General features: G+C 34.1%; 1 protein-coding gene across 1 annotated transcript; it reads left to right on the top strand.

Moving 5' to 3' along the window:
- Positions 1-8,660: 8,660 nt before the first annotated feature.
- On the top strand, positions 8,661-10,421 carry LOC107923129 (NAC domain-containing protein 43). The gene is made up of 3 exons (XM_016853342.2): positions 8,661-8,986; positions 9,070-9,338; positions 9,617-10,421. Exons 1-3 carry the CDS (start codon positions 8,803-8,805, stop codon positions 10,295-10,297), a joined length of 1,134 nt encoding a protein of 377 aa, XP_016708831.1. The 5' UTR covers positions 8,661-8,802; the 3' UTR covers positions 10,298-10,421.
- The last annotated feature ends 1,680 nt before the right edge of the window (positions 10,422-12,101 follow it).

Here is a 12,101-nt window from a genome sequence, read left to right as displayed (position 1 = left end):
CATACATATTGACTTGCACCACACGGCCGAGGACACGCCAGTGTGCCATGGCCATGAGAAAACTAGGGAGGTTATTGACTTGGGTCACACGACCGACCACACGCCCATGTGCCAGCCCGTGTACCAACACGACTAGTAGATACGCCCGTGTGCCTAGACCGTGTCAGAATTGTAGAGTATATTGACTTTAATTAGAAGGGTACCCTATGGGACACACGGCCGTGTAACATGACCGTGTGTCGCACACAGCTGAGACACACACCCGTGTCTCTACCTGTATGGACAAAAATAGGCCATTTGAAAAGCCAAATTTGCCACCCTACTTTCATATACACAAAGCAACCCAAATTGGTACTAATTCAACACATAAATAGGCAACCACATCATGCCAATTCATACATATATCATGCCATCTATCATCAACCAATTACTCAATTCACAACCAAAACATACCATTTCATTATGCCACAAATCATCAAATTTGCATAACTTCTAAATGCAATTACCCAACAACTTATCACCTATTTCATGCCTCAAAATATACCATTTTATCATTTCAAAGTCAAGCCACGATATGCCAAATTCCAAGCATTAGTACAACAATTTAATAACCAATCAAAAGAACAACCATTTAACTATGTCAACAACTTTGGTAAACATACCAAATTAAGCCAACATATAAGGCATTATATACATCACATAATAACTTATCAAACACATAAATTAAGCCAACTTAAATGGCCAAATCCACACCAACATTTACAAGCCAAATCTCATGGCTAAAATCAAGTTTCAAAACATTCCACAATTACAATAGCCTATACGTACCATATACCATATATACAAAGCTTCAAAAGTACCAAAGAGATAATTGATAGTGCGATAAAGTATTCTCAATGATCCTCGAGTCCGAGCTAGCTTCGATAATTTATAAAACATGGAAAGAACACACAGAGTAAGCTTTAAAAGCTTAGTAAACCATATACAAATAAAACCATCATATGAACATTTGCATATCAATTCAAATATGTTAAGCATAGTTAATCACATATATGATCACAAACCTTTTTCATGATACATATATTCAATTTCACAATTGAGTTCATCAATTACTTTTCTTTTCAATACTCGTATGAATCTCGTACGTACCTAAATCACTTAGCTCATTCACATATTCTTTCTTTACTTGACTTTGCCCGTTGAACCATTTGGAACTGCTAAGGATACTTGAAAATCACATAAGCTCATACAATGCCATATCCCAGATATGGTCTTACATGTTACCATATATTGATGCCACTGTCTCAGACATGGTTTTATACGAAATCGATTAACGATGCCAATGTCTCAGACATGGTCTTACACGTAATCTCAATACAATGCCAATGTCCCAAACATGGTCTTACATGTAATCACATCTCAGTAGCCTAATGTCATGACATCAGTATCCTATACTATTCCTAGGGTTCGTACGAGACTTTCAAATGTCGTAACTTCATCGATCATTGCTGAAACTTGCTCATTCGATATTCATATCAATTCAATGATAATAAAACATATATAATTCAGTTCAAATACATTTATTTGCATATTAACTTACCTCGTAGTCAAAATAAACGGATAAGGTTGACTATTCGATAACTTTCGTTTTCCCTGATCTAAATCCGATTTCTTTCGTTCTTGATCTATATACATTCAAAATTAACTATTTTATTCATCAACACATTCAATTTCATCCACTAACACATATTTGGGTATTTTTTCACTTTTACCCTTAAAGTTACACATTTTTTCAATTTAGTCCCTATTTCAAAACAACTTAAAATACACAAAATTTCAACATGCTCATGCTAGGCCGAATTTTCATAGTGTACATATTAGCCCATATTTATTATTTATTCACACATTTACTCTATATTTTCACATTTTCACAAATTAACCCCTTTTATGCAATTTCACTGAAAATCTCTTTACAAAACATGATAATCTATCAACAAATACTCATTTTCCATCATCAAACATTCAAGAACTCAAGCATTCATCAATGGAAACTTTCAAAATCATCAATACTTTCAAAAATTAAAGCATGGGCTAGCTAGAACACGAAGCAACGATCACAAAAATATAGAAATCATCAAAAACCGAGCAAAGAACATACCTTAATCATAAATTCAAAGGGCAGAACCCTAGATGAGTATAGAATGGTGTTTTTCACTTCCAAAAATCGGCTAAAGCATGAAAGATGGACAAATTTCATATTTGATTATAGTTTTATTAACTTAATTATCAAATTCCAAATTTACCCTTGATGGTCGTGAAACTAACTAAAAATTTGACTTAAGGCAAGCGCACCTATCGAACAGTAGTATAGTTATGGTGAGACCGAAAATATCGTATCCACGAGGATTAAAAGTACTAGTAATTACTATCTTCTTATTATCTAGCCTAAAATTTAAGAAAATATTTTATCTAAAACTAATTATCTAATTAACTAAGATTGCGACAGAGATTAAAGTTGAAAAATACTTTTTTAAAAACCAATGGAGAAGACAATACCCAAGGAAGAATCCACCTAGACTTTATTTATTACCTTTGAATTAGACGATTTGTTCACTTGACTTAATCCGTAAAAATCCCTAATTTATGCTAATATCTCTCTCGAGACTAAAAACAACTGACTCTAGGTTGATTAATTAAAATCTCTTTCTAATTAAAACCCCTATTGTCGCATTAACTCGATCTATGGATTCCCTTATTAGATTTGACTCTAATTCGGCAAATTTATGTCGTCTTATCTCTAGGATTGTATGCAACTCTGCTTAATTATGAATGATCTACTCTTAAAGAGGGACTTTTGCTCCACTAAATAAGTACATCAAAAACCTAAATTAATATCCTAGAATATTAAAGCAAGAGTTAAATTCATAATTAAGAATAAGAACAAGTATTTATCATATAACTCAAATAATAATAAGATCCGTCTTAGGTTTTATCTCTTTTAGGTATCTAGGGAGTTTAGTTTATAATAATAATGGAAAACATCTCAAAGTTTGGAAAACAATAAAACATAAAGAAACCCAAAGAACTTCTAGGAAATTGGATGGAATTCTTAAGTCTTGATGTAGATCCTGCCTCTGAGGTGATTCTGATGGTTGTCCTTGAGTATTTTCTGCCTTCAACTCTCCGTGTCCCCTTTTTTTCCTCTTTTTAGGTGTTTATATATGCTTTAGAATGCTTTAAAACCCTCAAAAGTGGTATTTTCCGAGTAGAATTAGACTTGGGCTCGACAGGGACATGGCCGTGTGCCACGCCCGTGTGCAGGTGCTCAGGCTGTGTGCAATTCTGACTTGGATTAATGTCGACATGACCATGACGCACGGGTATGTGGTCTACCCGTGTGTCTAACACTGAATCAGGCCTAATTTGTCCGTTTTTGGCCCGTTTCTTGGTCTTTTTGCTATCCTAAGCTTTGCTGAGTATAAAACATGAAATTAAAGGATTAGGAGCATCAAATTCAATGAAACCAAGGAAAAATCATCCATAAATATGTCAAGCATGGGGTAAAAATATGTACATATTATGGTTTATCAACCCTTAATGAAAACATTATAAAATCACCTAATATATGACCATTTATGACCATTCCCACTATCAATGGTCTAATTACAACATAAGGACCTTTCATTTAATAAGCCATATCAAATAAACACTTTTAACTTATAGATGTCACTTTTGTATTTTACGCGATTTAGTCTTTTTTCTCAAATTGAGCTATTAAAAAATAAAATTAGCTCACGAAATTTTCACATATATATATATTCACATGCTATAATCACCAAAAATAATATTAAAATAATTTTATGACTTCGAATTTGTGGTTCCGAAACTACTGTTCTGATTTAGCTAAAACAGGGCTGTTACACTTTTTATTATTTAACAGATAAATTCAAGTGATTGATTAAAACTAAAATTAAATTAATTAATTAACTACGAATGCGACAAAGAACAAATTAGGAAAATATCTGATTAACAACCAAGAAGTAAAACAATACCCAGGAACCTAAATTTTATATGTCATTATTGATCGGCTGTAAACGTCACAGCAATAATGTGCAAGTGTACGCTGTCGATGCAAGTGTAATAGCCAGATGTGAGTCTGTCGAATATCGATCCTATAGGAATGGTTGTCTTTTATCTATTAATATCGGTGCAATAACTAGATGGAAATGAGATAAATTGTGAGTATAGTTGTCAAAGAAATAACTCGAAAATAATAAGATAAAGTATGCTATGGATAAATTGGGATCCCCAACATGAATCTTCAGCGGTATACTAAGTACTCACACGGTATAAAAGATAGGTGATTGTTGACACAATAAAATTAATATATATTTTACCAAATGCCACTCTTTTGTTTAATTTGGGACTTAACCATGCACATTAACCTCACCTTCCGATGATGGCAATATGACACTATTAAGAACAAGTGGACTAAATTCCTTTAGTCTTTACTCAACTTCTGCTTAAATGCTTATTAGCTCAAACTGTCACTGCACCTTCCAGTGTTAGTGACTGTAATAACACTTCCTTGTTTAGAACATTCAAACCCGCAAGATTAAATAATAAAAATAAGATTTAATAAGATAACATTTAACAAAGCATCCATTGTACTTCCATACAGTAGAAGACATAGAGTAATCACCAGTGTTTTCAAGAAATGAGAATGAATCCTATGGAGAATACTATTCCTAGGCTACTTGATTAAATCTATCCATTTCTCCTTGTTCTGCACTTAGATCTCCTCATCAGGAGTGGATCTGCATCAGCCTTCATGTTGGCTCTCCCAAAGGAGGCTCAAGCTGTCATGGCCGCAAGCTTCAAAATAGGGTAAAAGAATGGTGGTCCAGCAAAATTCACTTTCATTCTTCACACATTATCCTTTGATGTTTTCCTCAACAGTACAGGTGTTCTTCCCTCATGATTCTTCTATCCTTGGTAGTTACACCGGACTGGACAGCTCACTCATGGTTGGCTCTTATCAAACAGCTATCAACTGCGGCAATAATTTTGACGCAATATGGAATTAACTCATGTAACGACATTGCAAAAATCTATCAACTGCGGTGACAATTTCGGACGCAATCTGAAATTAACTCATGTAGCGACATTAGTGCAGAAAGATAGCAAAATTAAAGATAAAATAGGCTAGGATTCATTGAGTTGTAAAATGCAATTTACTAAACTTAACATGTTAAAATGCATGCTAAGGGTAACTAAATGGGAACAGTTTAAACAATAAGTAGGGAGAAAACATATGTTCTTTCTACTACAATCAATTATCAATCTAAATTACACAATTTCTTCACTTAGTATCTTGATCCGTAGAAATCCTTAAATTATGCTAATATCTCTCATCAAGAATAAGAGTAACTGACTCTAAGTTGATTAATTGAAATTTCTTTCTAATTAAAACCCCTATTATCGCATTAACTCAATCTATGGATTCCCCTATTAGATTTGATTCTAACCTGGTAGATTTATATCGTCTTATTTTTAGAATTACGCTAGATCTACTCTTAAACAGGGTCTATTTCTCCTCTAATTTATGCACATCAAATATGGATCAATAGTCTAGAAATATTAAACCAAGAGTTAAACCCACATAATTGAGAACAAGATCTAAGTCTTTATTGTGTAAAATAAAAATTAAAAGATATAATTCATCATAGGGTTCATCTACGCTAGGTATTTAAAAAATTAGTTCATACTTACAAATAAAAACATCCCAAAGACAATATAACTGAAGGACATAAAGAAACTCATGATAATCTCCTCGGAAATCAACTGGGAGTCTTTAATCTTGATGGAAATCTACTTCAAAATCGACTTTAATGGTGTTTTTCAAGTTGTTTTCTTGACTATTCTATGATGACTTACTCCTATCTTCTTATTGTTATCATATATAGGTCTTAGAATGCCCGAAAAACCCTAAAAATTACGTTTTTTCGCTGTTCAGAGTGCAATTCACGAAATCGACACAGCTTGCCACATGGCTGTGTAACAGCCCATGTGGCTCAAACGACCGTGTGGAATGGTCCAACCTATGTAACTCTTATAACTCGCTCCGATTTTTTGGTTTTTGCTCGTTTTTCACTCCTTTTACTCCAAAATACTCTCCTAAGTATAAAAATATGAATTTAAAGGATTGAGCATAAAATTCACCATTAACATCGAATAATCACCCAAAATCGCATTAAGAATGAGATTAGAACATGTTACTTTTAGCACTTATAAACTGTTAATATCATGACAACTTTACCATAAAAGAATTTATGAGAAAATATATTTAATTTTCAGTTTAATGGATTCACAATAACTAATTAATTTAATTCCATTTTTGAACTTCAATTAATTAATTAAATTACAATTTAAAAAACTTAAATTAATTCTCAACTCATTTTTATACTTAATGAGAAAACACATTTATTCCCGAATGTGACCCATTTCACTAACTTTATCATTTTCATTCATTTATGTTCATTTGATTCTTTATGCAATTCTTTTATGGTTTCAATGAACTAACAGATGGAAAGATTGAATATATATAATTAGGGTTCAAATGATTTAAGATTAAGTTTTAATTTTTCAAATGATTTAAAATTAAGTTTTAATTTTTCTCCTATTAATTATAAGCTCATTTAGTCACAAAGTCATTCCATTGTAATATCATGAATGAGCTCACCCTAATTATATACCATTATGAAAGCTACTCAATTAGTGCTTGTCTAATTACATTTTCATAACTGTGTTACCCTCATAGGATATATCTCTTTGAGATAAATTTGTTCTTTCAATATAATCCTATATAAATTTGTTCTTTCAATATAATCCTATTTTTTCTCATGATAACACATTCCTTCATGAAAAGTCAATTACTATTAAATACTAATTAAATCATTTATCACAAAGACTAATGATTGGTAGCCACGTTTACTTTTTATCTATCATGTAAAACCAATTAAAGGATATCATTCACCCATTTCTTGGGTTATAAATTCCACTATTGTGAATGATGCTACATACTGTAGAAGTTGTATACTCAACACATCAGTTTTTTGTTCCTTATCTATTTAAACTCAGACTTTTACTTACACCAAAGTATATAAGTCACGCATATATAGTCTATCATCCACTCAGGATTAAGATATGTTACAATATAAATGTAACAAGTGAATAAATTTATAAATAGATTTATAATCTATTTTACTTGGGTCTTTTCTGATATATTGTGAGTCCAGTCAATCACATTTATATTTATCTTTTGGGAGTTATTCGCTCCGATGCTCAAGACAAAACATATGTTTAATTGGACTTGTTAAATGACATGTCAGTCTTTCAATCGGTTTGCTTATTTCCAATTAGATTAAGAACATGTTTAGATTAAATTACTAATATAAGTGTCTTTACGTATTGTGATCTGACCATCGATTAGTATTAATTAAATGTTAGGTAATTAATGAGTCGAGATTTATTTTCATTTTGCTTTGTGTGTAAAAACTATTAAGTACAATATACAATAGTATTAATTAAGAGTGTAATTGTGCATTTTAACAACTACACCAATTATGTGCCGCTAATTTTGTTTGAAAAGAAATTTAATAATGTAAATTTAATTGATGTTAAACAATAAGGAATATTAAGCAGCAATAGGAAATAATAAGGTTTGTTGAGTGCGGTAAAAAAGATGATTCACTTTGCACCCAAAAAGTGTTGCCAATAATTCATCAGATATATTGAATTCATCATTCAAAAGTACAGTTGACAGCACAGAAGGGAAAGCCTGAAAAAAGAATTCTCAAAGAAAGAGATATTGGCATGCATTACTATTCAGTAGAATGAAAATAACTAGAGACAAGTATCAGCCTTTCACATTTATACATGCTAGCTAACTTGAAGTGAAAACAAAAAGTAAAATAAAAAAGAAATCCAAAAATAGATGGAAACAAAAGGTGAAGTGAAGACAATAATCATGAAGGGGAAGCAAATGCAACTGAACAATGCAAATAATCACTCTTGCTGCTTGGAGTTTTTCAAGAAAAAAAAAAGGTAACCAGTATGTTATGGGGATTAAGTTTTGCTAGTACTCATCATCATCCCAGCTCCATCCCACGTACACCTTCAAATTTGATGCCTACTACATCATCCCTTTCTTTTTAGGGCTGAGTGGTTGCATAAAATAAGGGTTGAGGGAGAAGAGAGAAAGAGAAGGGGGGAGGGGAGGTGATGATGGATAGGTTGGGTAGTTAAAGAGGTGCTTTTCTGTGGAGATTTTAAGGTCGAAGGTCACAGTTTTGATGGAGGCATGCCCCCCGCCCCGCACTCTGAGTTGCCCCCACCCTGGGTCCTACACCCCTCTCATTTTGATAGTTGATACCCACAATTTGGATCCCACTTCACCATTTTATCCCAAAATAATGCCGTTTCTCTTTCCAACTAGGTAGCTCGCTCTTCTCCAAAGCACAGTAAAACGTTTATGTACCCCACACTTCCTCTCTTTGCCTTTAGCCTTAGCCACCCCAACCTGTCCCCATCAAATACCCGAACCCCTCCTCCCCCCCATCCCCCTTTTTTTTTTCCTTTTTCTCTTTTACTTTTTCTTTGCATCTTGATTTGGCCTTTTTATGTTTGCAAACGCACATATATATATAGCCTTCTCTACACACGATCCATTTGGTACACAAGCTTTGGAATCAGTTACTTCTCTCATCTCATCTCCTTTTCCTCGGTCTTTCTTCGTTTCAAATGCCGGAAAATATGAGCATATCTGTAAATGGACAATCCCAAGTCCCTCCCGGTTTCCGATTTCATCCCACCGAAGAGGAGCTCTTACAATACTATCTCAGAAAGAAGGTTTCATATGAGAAAATAGATTTAGATGTAATTCGGGATGTTGATCTTAATAAGTTCGAGCCCTGGGATATCCAAGGTATATTATATTATAATTTTGTTCTTTGATTTTATGTTCCGTAGTCATTTACTTTATCAAGGTTGATCTTAATTATGTTGCAGAGAGCTGCAAAATTGGAACTACTCCTCAGAACGATTGGTACTTTTTCAGCCACAAAGACAAAAAGTATCCAACCGGGACTCGCACGAACCGTGCCACGGCTGCTGGCTTTTGGAAAGCGACCGGCCGAGACAAGGTGATATATAGCAACTGCCGGCGGATCGGAATGAGGAAGACTTTGGTGTTCTACAAAGGGAGAGCCCCTCATGGCCAAAAATCTGATTGGATCATGCACGAATACAGGCTAGATGATAACATCGTTGAAACGACTGTAAGCCTTTAAGCTCCATTCTCCTTCTCCCTCCTTCATTACTTGGTATTTTTCAATGATCAGGCACGATCTTTTACTATTTGGAAACCAAAGCTGTCACAACTTTATTGCAAGTTTGACGTTGTAACAAGACAGGACAAAGGAATATAAATATATATATAGTATAACGTTAGGTCCTAACCTAAAAGAAATACTATACCCATATATAACTCCGATACTATTTTTTTGGGGGGTCATTAAATTAACGTGCATTTCTCATTCCTTTTTAAATAATGAAGGTGTCCAATGCTATGGGGGAGGGGACACAAGAAGAAGGATGGGTGGTATGTCGTATCTTCAAGAAGAAAAATCACCACAAAACCCTGGATAACCCCAATAGCTCATCTCTCGGTTCAGAGAGCAGGAACCATATGTTGAGTGCATGCAACGAAGGAGAGTTGGAGCAGATACTGGAACACATGCGAAGGAATTGCAATGAAGAGGGTGTAGCAAACAACAGTTGGAGATTGATGAGGCCAATCGAGACAGCCATCAGCAATAGCTACCCAGACTCATTCATGAAACTCCCAAGCCTCGAGAGCCCCAACTCCACCAGTAGCCAGAACTGTTACCAACCCATGATAGTAGACAATGAAGGGTCAATCACAAATCAGATGAGTGGTGATCCCAACTCAAGGCTCACAAACTGGGCAGCACTTGACCGGCTTGTCGCATCCCAGCTCAACGGCCAAACCGAGACATCTAGGCAATTAGCATGCTTCAATGACCACTCCATCTCCATGGGCTACAGCAACCCCAGTGCTGATCATCATCATCATGATCTCCAATCACCAGCCCTTCGATACAACAGGTCTTACAATGGAACTCAGGATTATAACAGCGAAATGGACCTCTGGAGTCTCACCAGATCATCCTCATCGTCCGACCCATTGTGCCACGTGGTGAATGCTAGTGTATAACAGAATAACCCTACATATAAAATCATACCTTAGCTCCTAAAGTCAGAAGGTTATTATTACAGCAGTTATGTTGATGAGTATATAGATATGATAAATAAAAATAAAGCAAATTTTTTTTTCGATAGATGGGGACCATTATCTTTACTGAATCAAGATGTCTTCCATTTTCATAAATGTGCTCTCTAGAAGCCTTGCAAACTCTAGCTGATATGCTAATATATCTCTTTCCTAACCGCAAATAATCATTATAATCCTCTCACATTTTTTTTTAAAAATTTTCTCCCTTGTACGTACAATGATCAAAGTGGCCATGTTTTCTAATGATCTCCGAGCCACATGGCCTGTCGGATTGTTTTAGGTGTTTGAAGGAAGGATACTCGTCCATGCATTTTCATTTTTCTCTCAAGTGTAGCACGAGCAATTGAGGATATATTTATTTCCTCAACCCATTATGGGATTACTTATTTCACTATTTCAAAACAAAAATAAGACAGAATAGTCACTGTCATACACTTGGGCCCGCTAGCTAATGAAAATTAATTTTTAGTCCTACTACCGCATCACTATATAATCAAACAACTTGATAATTTTATACTAGTTTGATTGAAGAGATTCTATATAGGTACTTATTAAATTAGCTTGGATATACCCTTCAGAGAGAAGAAGTGTAGCTATCAATTACATCTGATATTAACCGACAAAAAGGGTAGGAATTAACAGTTTTGTATATATACACATAATTGATATTTAGTTGAGAGAATAACGTCAAGAGAATGATCCATCAAGTTGTTGTTGAGAGAAGAAAAGGAGAATGTTCTAATGATATATCTTTTTGAAACTTCAAACTCATTCCCTGCCCACCATTGGCTCTCTATTACCAAACGGTGTCATCTTAATCTCCATTAAAAACAAAGTAGTTGAGTGGCAACAAGTAGCGGGATTCTAGGCCATGCCACCAACCCATGGGATACCAAAAAGTCGACCTACGTAGTATTTTCACCTGTCTCAAAATATACTACTTTTCATATAATTTAAGAAGCAAAAAATAAATAAATAAACTTTGGTGTATATAATTTCAAACCCGAAATTAATATACCATAATTTTTAAAAATTATGAAAAAAAATATTATTGCATAAAATATTAGCCTAAATATAAATTATAAAGTTTTTCAAACATATGAAAATATATTTTCTCTCACTTCATATCATATCTGATTCAAGGTCTTCCAAATTGTTGTACTATGCCCCAAAGAAAGTCTAATCACTTTTTTTTTTCTTTTTTTCTTTTTCAGAAAGAATTTCTCTGTTTCATTTTAATCTCCTTTTTTTTCTTTGATATGCAATACAAAAAGCCTAAACGAATATGTGTATGTTCACACTATTTGCACATGAATCCCTGATTCCATCTCAAATATCGTGAAGAAGATGAAGAAGACCATGAGATGAAAAAAAAAAACCATGAGATGAAAAAAAAAAAAAAAGAAGAAGGAAAAAGACAGTATTCCTTAATCATAGTTTTACGCCTCGGGCTTCACCAAATGCTTCCTCTTTCTCCCCACCCATGCTTAAAAATAAAAGCTCGACATTTTTTCAAACAAACAACTTTTGCATTACAAAAAAGATGTTACACTTTCCTTGCATGCACTATAGCTAGGCTTAGCATAAATTGTGTCTAGCCATCGGCGTGTGACTGTCGGCTAATTCCAATATATATGCCGTCATATATTGCACTCGATGCTTCCGTAGTTGCAGGCAGCAGCACAAGTTTAAGTGTTAAACTTTGATTGTTAAGTATAAAATTGTG

This window comes from Gossypium hirsutum, chromosome A11, assembly GCF_007990345.1.
Source record: "Gossypium hirsutum isolate 1008001.06 chromosome A11, Gossypium_hirsutum_v2.1, whole genome shotgun sequence".
NCBI classification, from domain to species: Eukaryota; Viridiplantae; Streptophyta; class Magnoliopsida; order Malvales; family Malvaceae; genus Gossypium; species Gossypium hirsutum.
The sequence above is the reverse complement of the archived record's forward strand: the minus strand, read 5'-3'. Positions and strand labels throughout refer to the sequence as shown.